The sequence below is a fragment of the Oreochromis aureus genome, linkage group 14, assembly GCF_013358895.1.
Source record: "Oreochromis aureus strain Israel breed Guangdong linkage group 14, ZZ_aureus, whole genome shotgun sequence".
Taxonomy (NCBI): domain Eukaryota; kingdom Metazoa; phylum Chordata; class Actinopteri; order Cichliformes; family Cichlidae; genus Oreochromis; species Oreochromis aureus.
In genome coordinates this window covers 30,308,772-30,322,842 of record NC_052955.1, presented here as the reverse complement: position 1 = coordinate 30,322,842, position 14,071 = coordinate 30,308,772, and the positions used below count along the sequence as shown (strand labels likewise).

Here is a 14,071-nt window from a genome sequence, read left to right as displayed (position 1 = left end):
GGCAATACTACTATCTGGCATTATCAGATAAGTCTGTGAAATACCCTCGTGATGTTAATGCATGAGGGAGGGTGGGGGGAAGGATCTTTGTGTGTGTGTGTGTGTGTGTGTGTGTGTGTGTGTGTGTGTGTGTGTGTGTGTGTGTGTGTGTGTGTGTGTGTTTGTGTGAGTGCGTTGGTATGTCTATCTGTTCTTGCGCGGCCTTGAGATAGTAATAGTGAATTTAGCTTCTCACATTCGTCGATTACTACTTGATAGTGCAAACACAAAGCCGTAATCAGAGCGCTGGACAGTGTTTCCCGGCCCCCACCATCCGTCCCAAGGCTATCAGAGAAGTCAACCAGATAAGACAGTAAAGACGAGGATTAAGGGTTGGAGTGGCACAGCAGCATATGGTGCCCCCCGATAAACATGCCCCTTATACTGCTGTTACACAAACACCACCTACATGTTTGACACAACTAACAGGTCTCAAAGGATGTACGAAAAGCAATCCTCTTCTATTTCTTACTTGACCTTTAAAGTTTACCGTGAAATTACTGTGAATAACTTTTAGTGGCTAAAACTTTGTTTTGCTGAGCTAAACTTCTCAGACTGCGTTATTTTGTTGACAAAATACAAGGTTAAATACATTTTTATTATTGTTTAACTAAAGTACTGAGCAGTTATGTTATAGCGTTATTTAACAATTTGCAGTTTTCTTGAAATGTCATAAGAGTGTTGAGGCTATATCTCCCACCCCTAATCTACAGCAATCTGTAAAACATGGTGGAGGCTCTGTTGTGGTTTGAGGCTACAATTCAGCCAGCGGTGTTGGAGATCATGTCAAAACTGATGGAATTATGAACAAAGAAAATTATCAACAGATTTGAAGCCACTATGCAATACCATCTGGAAAACATCTGATTGATGAACAGCTTAATTTTTCAGTAATAACAATGATCCCAAACACACTGTCAATGCAGTGAAAACACACCTGGACAGAAAAACACACAATGGAACACAGATTGGCCTCCAGAGCCCAGCCTTCCATATCACTGAAGCAGTGTGTGATCATCCTGATGGAGAATGTAACAAAAGTGCGCCAACACAGTTACACAATACTGTATATCTCAGGAAGGTGAGATTACATTTTTTTTTTCTTTTTTTCATAAAGGCCTTTAATGGTCTTTTTAACTCTTCCATAGATGTGTTCCTGTCTTTGAATCGGTGTCATTTAAAAATGATCAAAGGATCATGCTGCCTGTTTTTAATAAGCTTGAAAATCCACTTTCACTCAGCTCCAACAGTGATTTTCATGCACATGCACAACAATTCATAGCTGGCCTAATTTTGACCCGATCAAAATGTAAAGCTTAAATTTAGCCCTTGTTTTAGTTTAGTCATTGCTTTCAATTTTAACATTATAAAAATAAATAATTCCATCACTTTCATTTTCCATTATTTTGACCCAGTTTTTATAACTTTAGTCTTATTACTATTTATTGGTACATGCCATCTCTTTGGATAAAAAATATTCCATTGATTTATTAATTTCTTCAACCTTTCTACCAACAACCTCAGCAGAAATACATTTCTAAAAATGAATAAATCACTGTCAGATCTTGCAAAGTAGCGTGCAGCCAAAGCTTTGGTATTCTCTGGGTCTCTCAAACCAATATAAAACATCTTTTCTAGTCAAAATATGTTAACATGTTTTGCTAATTGTTGTTGCTGCAAGAATAAAATGTGCTGTTTAATGAGCTGTAGCTAGAAAGCTAATTAGCTAACTATCCTGCAAACTGCTGTGCACTTTTCCCCAGCGACTCTCAGCTTGGTCGCTTGTTTACTACGTTAAGGATCAGGACAGGATGTGTCTTCATGGTTTTAAATTAGATAAAGAAAAAAAATCATGTGGGTTCTTGTTCAAAGTCTGCAGCTCAGTGACTGCATTGCTTTATGCAAACAGTGACATAAGACGCCCCATCTAATTGTAAGGAATCAGATGAATTAATACCAGTCTACTATCATGAAAACAGAAAATAGAACATTCTTCCACTGGTATGAGTTCTTCCTCAAGGAAGAACACAGTACATACGTGTGCTGTCACTGCCAATAAAACACGCTATTTAATTTCAGCGGGATGCTTCAAATTGTATTTCAGCAATATGATTAGATTTTGAACTGCTCATATTTTTAATCTGATTTCCTTGTTGGGCAACAAAATGAACACAGATGCATTGCCTTTTCTATCAAGAGTTAACACAAGTCCTGCGACAAAAAGGTTACAGGCCCTACCTCCTTCTGTCCCTACCCACAAAATCTCCAACAGAAACAGCAACAGAACAGAAATTACAAAAGCCTGATTAATGCAGACATCATCCCCAGATCAAACAAACCAAATAATCACTCTGTAGCTGTAATTCTATATACAGTCCTTTTAGGCCTCAGGTGGCTCTGTGTGTGCCTGAACGTGTCAACTAACAGCTTTTCACTATATGTTCGTGGAGGCACGTGCGTGTTCTGCAAACTTATGTCTGTGTTTACAAATGTATCTGAATGTGTGTATGTGCAGTATAAAGTGTATGTGTGTGTGTGCAAGTGTGTATTCCCCCACTTAGTAAAAGTCCCACCTGGTGCCCCCTCCTGTTCAACTGGATACAACAGAGACAATGTTAGGGTGAAGTCTGCTGTAACAATGCACAGATGGGATCTCTCTCTCTCTCTCACTCCCTCCCTCCCTCTCTGTCCCACTCTTTTCCTCTCGCACAGTGCGCCTAATGCGCCATTCTTCCTGGCTGTTCACATGTATCAGATTTGACATGCTCACTCATTGTCTGCAAGGACAGAACAACCAGGGACCACTTTTCAGTCTCATCCTCATCCCTGAAAAGTCATTTGTGTTTCGGCAGAGTGTGTGGGAGGGCAGAGCAATCGAGGCAGGGAGAGAGAAATTTTGACTGTGAGCGAGAGTCACGGAGAGAAATAGAGAGTTGGAAAAAAGGAAAGAGACACAGAAATCGGGACAGCGGAAGAAAAGGTGATGCAGAGCAATAAAGCGGGCGAGAGCGCAGTGAGCACAGCGAGGGCAGAGTGAAACGTAAAGAGGATATAGGTCACGATGTAAAGAGGAAGAGAAGCTGGACATTTTGGAACAATTTGAACGAGCAAGAGAAAGCGTGCAGAAGCATAACACTGCTGAGAAAATGAGGCTCTAAGGGCACTGTACAAAAGAGGGACTAATAATGGAACTACAGAGGGCTGCTGCCTACAGCCTTTCCTGCAGGGAACAGGCAGCCAGTTAACATACATTTACTGAGAGCCAAAGTGTGTCACACCTAAATCTAACCTTGCACTACAGCAGGTCTCCTTCATTTTTTGTCCTTACTGAACAGCTAAATGAATGCAGTGGTTCATGTGAGCATGATGCTGATGACATAAGAGGACATAATGCATATGGTTCTTGTGCACACCTTCTAAAGACATTTGAATATCAAAGGAATAGTTGAGGTTATTACCACTTGATACTTGCTGTTATTTTAAGTCCTGCTCACTTATGGTTATATTTTACCCACCATGGTTTTGTGAGGGGTTTTTTCTTTACTTTTTCAGTAAGACCACCCCACTGAAAGCTTGCCTAATCAATCACAGTCCACGCGGTCACTTTCAATCAGATTTTCAGAGATCAGAGATATGTAGCTATATTTTAGATCTGGCTACAACAAGCGATGTCAGCATCTTCCAAGAATTGATTCCCAGAATGCATTAAATCGAAACCTGTCTTTACCATCCCACTGCCTTTTGAAGGGTACTTTTTGATGATTCTGAGAGTACAGACATTAAACTAGAGAAAAAGCAGAAATACTGCAGCAGTGTTTTACCCCAACAGCTAGTTTATGAATTACCTATGGCAGTGAAAAGCCCTGGGCATATTTAATGCAGGAGAATCTGTCCCTTTTTTATCTTTCTTTCTTTAAAAAAAAAAACTTTTTTCCCCAATCTGTTTTCTTTCCCTTTCCAAAAATCTGCATTTTCCCCGCATTACGAGAGTAACAGCCAGGATTGTCAGGACAACAAGCACATGGTTTCAAGATGAGTTTATCAGCTCACCCTGATCACATTCCTCCAAAAAGAAGTATGTGAATTCATTGTGAAAGATAAAGGATCAAAAGGTTTACACTCAACTATCACACTGCTTTCAGGAGGATAAAAACATTATTAAGGAAATATTCTTGCAAAAAGAAAGAGTGGCATGTACAGCAGTAAAAAGCTTGCAAATGGTGGTGACTTTTCCATCTTTTCTAAACCACGTCATGTCTGAGATCTCTGAACCTTAAAAACATAAAGGAAAGGAGTCAGTTTTGCAGGTTCAGTCAGCCAAGTGTCCAACAATCAATGCAGCAATTATGGAAGAGCGCAGAAAACCCACGGAGTGCAACACTATACAATTTAGAAAATTATATTAATCTAGTGTATGAAATTATGCATAGTATATTTTTGGAGACTGCACAGTTATCTGATGCAGACAAACTGACTGGACCACCGTGCACTCAAAGCAGGTCACAGGATCGGCATCAGCTCTCAGTGTGACACCAGCCGGTTCAGCCTCTGGGTTCATTCAAGTGCTGTAAGGTCATTTAGTCTTTGTTTAGATCAATTTAGAATCAATTTCAAATTAGTGATGCAAGGCCACTGTACTCCGGGGAGTACAGTTGAAAATACCGATGTATAGTCCTTGCTTCAGGACACACTCTTGTAAAAAAGTCTAGGACCCACTCACTCACAAGTCCTACTCATTTGTCACTGCTAGCAGCTTTTAAGCGAGCAGGTTTTGTGCCGTGTGAGAAAGATATGCTCTCATTGCATGATCATTATACATGTAACTACAGCTGCAATCAGAGCAGAGTCATAGCCTATAACTTTTGTGTGTGGTGAGTCTGTCAGATGCAGAGCAGCAGCTTGTAGGTGGTTTTGAAGAGACTGGTTGACAGCTTTATTGGGGTTTTGGCAGTATTAAAGTAGAGCATATGTAAGCACAAAGAATAAGACAATAGAAAACAAATGTTAAGGCCTGACATCTGCTGACATCAGGCTGAAATAAGCTATTAAAAGATAGCCATTGTTTAGCGAATAGCCTGCTTAGCCCACCTAGCAGCACTTGTGCAACATGGAGGAAGGCAGCAATTTTCAAAAAGGTGAGAAAACTTTATCTTTGCATTTGATTTTTAATGCAGTCTGTTGTAATTAAAGTCCTTGGGCACTGGCATTTGTGGCTTTTACTTACATTTATCTATGACTGAGATCTACTCAAACTCATGTATTACCATGAGCTATGAAACTAGCTATGATTTTTGCTCCATATTGCCTCGCCTTTCCTCAAACCACCCACTGCTGAATCTGTCAGCCTGCACTTTAAATGCAACTCCAACTACTATAAAGGAGCAGTGTGGCGTTTGTTCTTGCACTCTGCTAATCACTAATGCTCTGAAATCTCTCAGATAAGGAAGCTTGTTTTAATGGAGTCTGGTGGTTGAGGAAGAAAAGCTTGCTTTCCGAGAGCTGATTATCATAATAACGTGCGCTTTCAGTACACAACCCTCAATTTAATCATGACAGAAATCCACTTCAAGGAATTTACAACTTATAGGAAATTATTTTTAGCTAAGATGGCTATATACAAGACATGAACATAAACGTCCCCAAAGATTTAGTGATATAAAAGGCGCAAACATAATAGGCCACACTTCCTCCAATCTTACAAAACAAAAGCCAAAATATGGCTTCCTTCTTGTACTGCATAGTTTTGAGTGGGCAATGGAAAACTGTCCTGTCCTTATACAATATGAGTGAAACTAGCACACAATACTGAAAGAATACAAGACCACCTAAAACATCTGGATAGAATTGATTGGATGTTATTGGTCACTTGGTAGCTGAACAGATGATGCATTAAAAAGCCAATCATAATATGACAGCTGATACAACTTTGCAAACTCAAGCAGACCCTGTATTTTATTGGGCTTCATGTCCTCACAATAGCAATGTGTATAATTCTTTAACGATTCAATTTATCCCCTGAAATGCTCATATTTTGATCGTCTCGCTATCAGTCCAGTTCACTTTAAAACAGTTGTAGTTTGATTGGAACATGTCGATGTACAAATGTCTTTAGCCACGTTAATTTCTTTTGATCATTGAATCCTTTAAAATTTAAAAAAGCACCAAAACTGAGGAATGAACCAGTGTTGTGTCTATACATTATAGACAACTTAGCAAAGAACAAAATTTAAAACCTTTAGGTTCGCTCTTACTGCCAGCCTGTTGAAAACACACATTATTTGTTCCCATTTTTTTAGTCGAATCTCTGAAAAATAATAACAACACTGTTTGACAGGCATAAATTGAATTTTTGCACCAAAAAACGTATTCTCAAAGAGATATTAGCCAAAAACTTGGCACTGTCTCAGGGTAAGAGTGGCTGCCAAGAAACCATTTTTAAGGAAGGGAAACAGGTAGAAAGGAACTGACTGTCGGAGGCAACAGGTCTTATGGTCTTATGAATCAAATCTGAAATTTTTGGTTCAAATCAGAATTTATAGAAGAGCTCAGGAGAGGAGTATGACAATGAGTGTCTAAAGCCATCTGTAAAACACGGTAGAGGCACTGTCATGGTTTGGAGCTTGGGGGAATAATGAACACAGAAAAGTACCAACAGATTTTGATCCACTATGCAATAACATCTGGAAAGAATGTGATTGGCGGCACTTGAATTTCTCCACATGACAATGATCCCAAACACACGAGCTGTGTAGAGCATACCTGGATAAAAAAACACTCAGGTAAACTATCAGTCATGGATAGGTCTCCCCACAGCCTACACCTCAACATTATTGAAGCAGTTTGTAAGATTTCTTGGTGGAACAGAACAAAAGGCACCCAACATCCAAAAAGGAGCTTTGAATGTGCTTCAAGAAGCCTGGAGAAGTATTCCTGAAGACTACTTAAAGGTTCAGGCTCTGTTGAAGAATAAAGGTGGTGCTAACAAAAAATGACTTTCAAGCTTGTTAGAACTCTACAAACTCTGTTTTTGCCTTATATACTGTGTTTCCATTAATGTGTTGTGTGTATTGCGGCACTATGTTCTATTTTCTTAGCAAAATATAAAGAAATTGGAGGTGGCTCAAGACTTTGCACAGTAACATACTTCAGATTTGTCTATAAGCCATAATGTGGCAGCTCGGTTAATTTCGTTGTTTTTTCCGAAGGTCACTGTTTATATTGCTTTACTGTAAAAGAAAATATGGTAATGTGGGTTTAAAAAAGCAAAAAATATTAGTTATTGGTCTTTTATGTGTTTTGAAAAAATGAACTCTACACAATAAAAAGTGGGGGTTAACAGAGTTTTAACAAACCTTTTTTAAATTTATTTCTGAGTTGGTGCAACTTAGCAAGTCACAAGGCTATTCACAAATTCAGCCTATACAGCAGAGTGAGAGTCTACCTAATGAATCTAAGAGACAATCTGATGGTCCGCGACTGGGAGATTTGGGATTGGTGGAACAAACTGATGGAGTCATTACCGTCCAAGGGAAACCTTGATCCTTTGGGATCAACTGTAATTTATTTGCCAGGGGAATAAGAGGGCCCAAGCACAAACAGCCTGCCTGCTAGTGCACACCTGTGGGAGTAATGTGTGCATGGGAGCATTTCCTTTTGCCATTGATCTGAGCTCATAAAGGCTTACAATGATGAACACAGCAGCTATTCTTGGTAATACCAGAGATCAACTAAATGATCGTCAGGCAGCCACTGACTGAAAGCAGCAATATATCATACACACACACACACACACACACACACACACACACACACGGAAGTAAATGGTGTGGGAGAGCTTGTGTAAATTATAAGACAATTAATATGAATTGTTAGAGACATGAAAAGTTTAAAACTTGGACCGCACAATTTTTAAGAGGTACAAAGAGACTACCATGAAAAAGAGGATGAATGTGGAGTTGAGTTAGCGTTTTATTTTTTGGGGGGTTTTTGTGATACTGATGTGGCGTCAGGGAGGGTTTTTTTCGAGAGCCTCCAAAGACACAATACTTATTCTGTTAGATCAAAGTCTATGGAAAGCCCCAATTTGTGCCTGCAGTTTCGCTGACTGGCATGCATGACTTTGCTCACATTTGCTGGATTTAAGAGACCAATTTTTTCCCCCCACTTTTGTTGTACATGCAGAGCTTTTGAAAAAACAGTTACATAAATTTACAGCAGTTCTGACTCGTGAGTAAACACGAGTTTACTTGATATCTTTAAAAAAAGTTGTAAAAGTGGTCATTACAGCGCAGTATCTACATGTTCCAAACAACTCCCAAGCAACTTATTTAACGAGCGAGTCAGGAGCCCTGTCAAAACCTCAAGAGCCAGCAAAGCAAAACTGCTCATGTCGTAGCGCCCTGAAGGAGAGGATCGTCAGGGTGCCACAGCAAGAGGAAGACATCCGCCTTAAATATGTATAAGCCTCGGGTTCACCCACACACTCGAAAGGAAAATCAAGCTAAAAGACACTCTCATCCCAATGCCTCAACCTGCCACAGTGTGTTACAGACGAAGGCGCCGTACACATAAAGCATGTAGATTAAATTATGTTTTGCGGTTTACTCATGAATTACTTTGTGTCTTTTTTTTCCCACTTTTTCAAATGATATCACCTCCTCTGCACCTGTAAACCAACCCAAAAAAAAGCCCCATTGCAAGACTGTAGTGATTCATTTCCATCTTTGAGTCACGAAGCCGACTTGCCGTTTCAAAGACTCATAAACTAACATCAGCTCTCACAATGGCGCGATTGTCGCACTTAATCCGCGATTATCTCTTTGCTCGGAGCAACGATCTTGTGGCTGGAGCACAACTGAGATAAAACTGGCCACTGTTTGAAGTGCTGCAACGTGTCATAAAGTAAAAGTCAAAAAGCTTTGGTCACACACTTTCTCCGCTTACATATGAAATTAGCCTATTTTTTTTTTTCATTTAATAAATGGCAAACACAAATCTAAAGCAAGTTTGACAACTGCACTGACTGCAAGCTGAGCTTCTGGTTTATTAAGTGACACGCAATTTCCCCGACACTCCGTTTCGCCATCTAACCCAAATGCAACTAAAAGCCCCACTGATCGCACTGCTGCATTAACAGCATCACCCTGCTTTACTACATCCTCGTGATTTCCTCATTTGCCACTGTGATTAGAGGTACAACCAACCCCAAAACCTCAAAGCTCCAAACCTCCAAACCTCTGTGAAGTGACCACATCAGATGTTTGCCCCAGATGCTTGGCCAACTGCCGTGCAAGCAAGAAGCAGCCTGTGGACTCTTTTGGGGCCTAGTTTAATGTGTGCTTAAGAGACCAAGGGACCGGGCAAATGCTGCTCTCTCTCTCCTCCAAATATCTGCCCATCATTTATTCATTCACACTCCCAGGATGGCTGCGGCTGCCATCATCTGAGGACCACGTCGTCTGAAGTTCCCCGCGCCTCTGTCGCTCAAGCGGCCGCGCACACGCACGCACATGCACTTTGCGAGCGGTCTCGGAGGTCTTTTAATTTTTTGAGAGGCTATTTTTAGCGGGAAAAATAATCGAGGTGGAAAGTTCCATCTGTCCAACACTCTTGTTCCAGCTGCTCCTTTTTAGCAGCAGGCGGAAGAGGAATGGGGGGGTGAAAAAAAATCGCTACTTAACGGATGAAACTGACACAAACTGCATTTTTTTTTAAATCTGCATTAGCAGGAAGAGAGGTGTTCTCTAAGTTAGTATCTGACCAACTAAGCGGGAAACTCTCGGCACCCCTACATGCTCTTTACTCTGCTGCTGGCCTATAACATCTCAGGGACTACTTGCCGCTCTCCTTTCTCTCATTGGCTTTAACTAGCAGCCAAATAGCCTAACAAAATAAAACAGTGACAATTTGAACCGGTAAGAAAAGACATTCTGGTAAATATGCAGTTGTTTCTCATTGGACCTGATGGTCATTGAAATATACTGTAATTACTGATGAAAATAAAAGATGATAATATTGCGACTGAGTGAAAAAGAGGAAAGGATCCAAACGTAGAACTGAAGGAACCAAGAAGAACATGCCAAACTTTACTACTGGGCTTTCGGAGCATGGACATGATGGCAGTCAGCAATGAAAAGAAAACACAAGGGTGCAGGCAAACCAAAAACACAAAAATCACTTTTAAGGAACACAACAATACAATCTGGCGATTTGGGAGAACTGCACGGGGGGTTTTATACTTGGAGGAATAATGAGTGGACCAGAAACAGGTGGTACAGAAGACTGGCAGGAAAAAGAACAAGGCCTACAAGATGACACTGGAAATGACTTGAACAATAAATATAACAATAACCCAAAATCAAAAAAGATATCATTGTTTAGCACACTTTTTTTCATCCAGACAGGTTGTTGTCTTATGGTCTGCAGATCTGGTGAGTAATCCTGCTGGAAGTAGATTTCTGGGACGGATTGAGTTGGAAAGTGGACTTGCAAACATGACAAACGCAGCAACCAACACGACAGATAAACCAGACTCACTGTGTAACTTTGTTATCGCCACTTTCAGCAGAGCCCCAAGAGGTTAACAAGCTCAGAGTGAGCGGGAAGGAGAATTGGTCTAAGTTCTGCTTTGAAGCAGGCACGGACACCCTGAATGCCAATGAGCTCTGAGAAACACACCATGTTGTCTCTTTTGAACGCTTATTCTCGCTGAACTCTTCGGTCCAAACCTGAAGACAGCGGGCTAATCTGAGCGCTTCTGTGTATTCAAACTTGAAGGATTCTATAGGAAGCGTTACGCAGGTGAGTAAACCAAACAAAAGCAGTTGAAAAGTTCAGAGCCACCAGCTCCGCTCGAATTCAATTTGCTGAATTGACTGAACCTCGGGATCTGTCCCTGCTACGCCCTTGAGGGCTGTTCTGGGTGTATCTTTAAATCAGGGCACGGTGAACAGAGCAGCCCTGTGTTGGTATCACCACGGGTGTTCGTTGTGACAACAGCTGAACTAATCTGTTTATCAGCATAGAGCCTCCACTGTTCATTCTTCTAACTTTTAGAAACTTTCTTCAAATGATCCTAGCACTGCAGATCCAGACGAACCCAACTTTTCTTGCACGGCTGCTGTTGAGATGAATCCATTTCTAACTGAGAAAAGGGGATACAATATTTATGTGTAACTGGGAAGCGCTGATGGCTGAAGAGGACACGACATGTCCTCTAACTAATGCTGAAATACGAAGGGCCCTGCCACGAACTAGGCCATGATTGATGCCTGTCCGAGAAACTCATGAATTTTACTTCCTTCTGTTGCTTTTTCCTGCTTTTTAAAGCTTTTCCATTTTTCCTGCTTTTCTGTTGACATCTTAAGGCACTTGTGAACAAAAAGTAGGGTTTTTGCCCTAAAGCAAAACTACAAAAAACTAATATATATGTATAAAGTCTCATGTGTAATATCTTCAAAAACAATCTGGTGTATATTAAGACTGATCTCATCATCCTGGAGAATATGTTTGGCGTGAAAAAGTTGAGGTCAACAAAACAGAAGCCACCATGAACAATACAGACTTTGCTGCATCAGAATTTATTTATAGCAACACTGGCAGCTCCCCAGCAAGACAGCAAGAGGAGAGAAGAAAGGCTGTCCTGCTTCTCTCTGAGCAAGTTGTCTTGTTACAGAGATGCTGAACTCACATCGGTCTTACAGTTACTTAACCTAAAGTCAATGCAAAGCTGAGGTCTTTTGAGCCGGACAGACACGTGGAGTGACCACAGTCCATGATGTACTATCATGGGCGTGTACGTATGTGTGTAACCCTGAGTGAAGCTGACGAGAGGCCACGCATCCACTCACCGCAGAGGTACCCACAAGCCAAATCAGCAAGCAGCGGAGTGAAACACCTGGAGAATCGGGCTAAATTGAATCTTGCACAATTGTTCGGTCCAAATTGACATGTCAGGTCGGTGTGTGTGTGTGTGTGTGTGTGTGTGTGTGCGTGTGTGTTGCACGGTTCAGAGCAAATGTTGCATGAAGCTCTGAGGGGAATCAGTCAATATTCAAGCATGTCTCTGCTCTGCTCTGACATTGTTGGGGTGTTTTTCAATAAAAATGTGGACCTCAGGTGAAAGGACATTTTAATATGAGCACCATATCCATCGTTATTCAGTGGGGAAACATCATATCTGCAGCAATATATTTAGTCTATAAACGGCTTATTTATGGCAGGCTGTTAATATTTTCTTTAATGTTAACTTAATCATGTTTTTTATGAATTCCTTCGTCTCAACTAGAGCTTTAATAGGACGCACAAGGACTTGTCGTTTTCAGAATTTAAACTTTGGTTTATTTTATAGCAGCAAGTGTGACAAACTCACTAAACTTGCAGGCACTCTGAGCGAGAACACTGTTAAATTACCGCAGGGATAACAGCACCGCTGCGCTAAGAAGAAAGAGAAGGTAAACAAAAGCGCACACATATACTGCTATTTGTGCACGCACACAATAAAATTCCCATCGGAGGGCTATAGGAACATCCAGTGATTTTCCTTTGGGGCTGCTCGCTCTCCTGTGCAGCCTGATCATCATACTCCTGGTTAATCGGGCGGATTACCAGCGCAACCCTCCACCGTCTGCTCCGTTTCTATTTTAAAACACAGACACTACTGTACCACGTTTTAAAGTGTATCAGTGGTTAAAAGAAGGGGCGGGTGAGGGGGGAGAAGGAAATCAGACCTCGGGTTGTGTGAGGTGGCCACAAGGAAAACCAGGCAGTGCGCATATGGATAAGACGTGTACACTCAAAAGTGCTCGGTGGGGATAGCGACTAGCAAAAGGCGGAAAAGTCTTTTTTTTTTTTTTTTTTTTTTTGTTAATGCCGGGGATTTGTCAGCGTGATCCAAACACACAGTATTAAGGAGGACTGGGATCATATGGCTTTTGGAGAGGCAGAGCCCAAGAGACAATTTAATTCCAGGTTCCAAGTCTGTTTTTATACCAGTTATATACATCTATGGTCATAGTGACTTATCCAAGTTACAAAAAAGCCACATAAACGTGTTCCTGTCATTATTATTATTAGTATTCGTAGTATTATCATTAACCTACCAGGCGCTTTCAGCTTATAGTTGGCGCACAGACTAAGTTTCCAAGTGTCATATAACTTACCCTCCATGCAGAAAATGACCATCCAGGCTATCCATAGATCTGAGTTATGGAACTTCACCATGGCTGGTAACTGTTCAGTAGTAACTCACTTTCAATTTAAGACCACTGCCTCCTTTCTTTATGGAGGTCTCCGCTCACAGTTTCCTCAAAGAGAAGTAATTGTTCCTTATAACAACATGTAAGCGATGTGGGGGCTTTTACGCAGCGCGCATTCTCCAAACATTATCCACCAATCCACCTTTCTATCCAGCAGGCACTCCTCTTCACTTCAGAGCTTCTTTTTAAAACTAACTACCCTCCCTCCCGTTCTTTGGTAGCCGCTAGACAGTCCAAGGCTATTTTCTTTCCCCGACCACTCCAATCAGTTTACGCACGCTTGGAGAAAAAAAAAAGAAAACGAAGAATCATTCTCCACCTGCTGGTGTTCCAAAAATCTGTCCAGTCTCGCTGGAAGTAACTTACAAACACGACTGAAACTGACACTTTCCGTGCCCGCTCGGTGAGTCTCTCCAACGCGTCTTGTTGCGCTCCATGGTTTTTCGTCTGTTCGGCTGCAGCTGAGCAGACCCGAGCGTAAGTCGGAAAGTGTGGGGGAAATGTCCCACTTCCGGTCGCTGTTTTTCAAAGTAAACGAAAGAAAAAAAATCAAGTGGGGGGTATTGGATAGAAGAAATGATAAAGTCAAATCGTCACGATTGTCAGATGGGGATAAAGGTCAGACGTGTCAGTACCTTCGATCATTGGTCATCTCACTGATCATCTCTTCAATTCACTGCAGTCATGAGGATACATGCGAACACTGGTGGGTTAACATTACATTTTCACTTGTCTTATTATGTTTTTTGCTTTTTGCTTTTGAGGTGCTGCTTGAG

General features: G+C 41.2%; 1 protein-coding gene across 1 annotated transcript in view; it reads right to left on the bottom strand.

The window, feature by feature from the left end:
- Positions 1-13,735, bottom strand: part of igsf11 (immunoglobulin superfamily member 11) — a 112,653-nt gene extending 98,918 nt beyond the window's left edge. Inside the window, exon 1 of the mRNA XM_039622289.1 lies at positions 13,200-13,735. Within this exon, the coding sequence (XP_039478223.1) occupies positions 13,200-13,260 (61 nt within the window). The 5' untranslated portion in view covers positions 13,261-13,735. The remainder of the gene's footprint in view (positions 1-13,199) is intronic.
- Between the last annotated feature and the right edge of the window lie 336 nt (positions 13,736-14,071).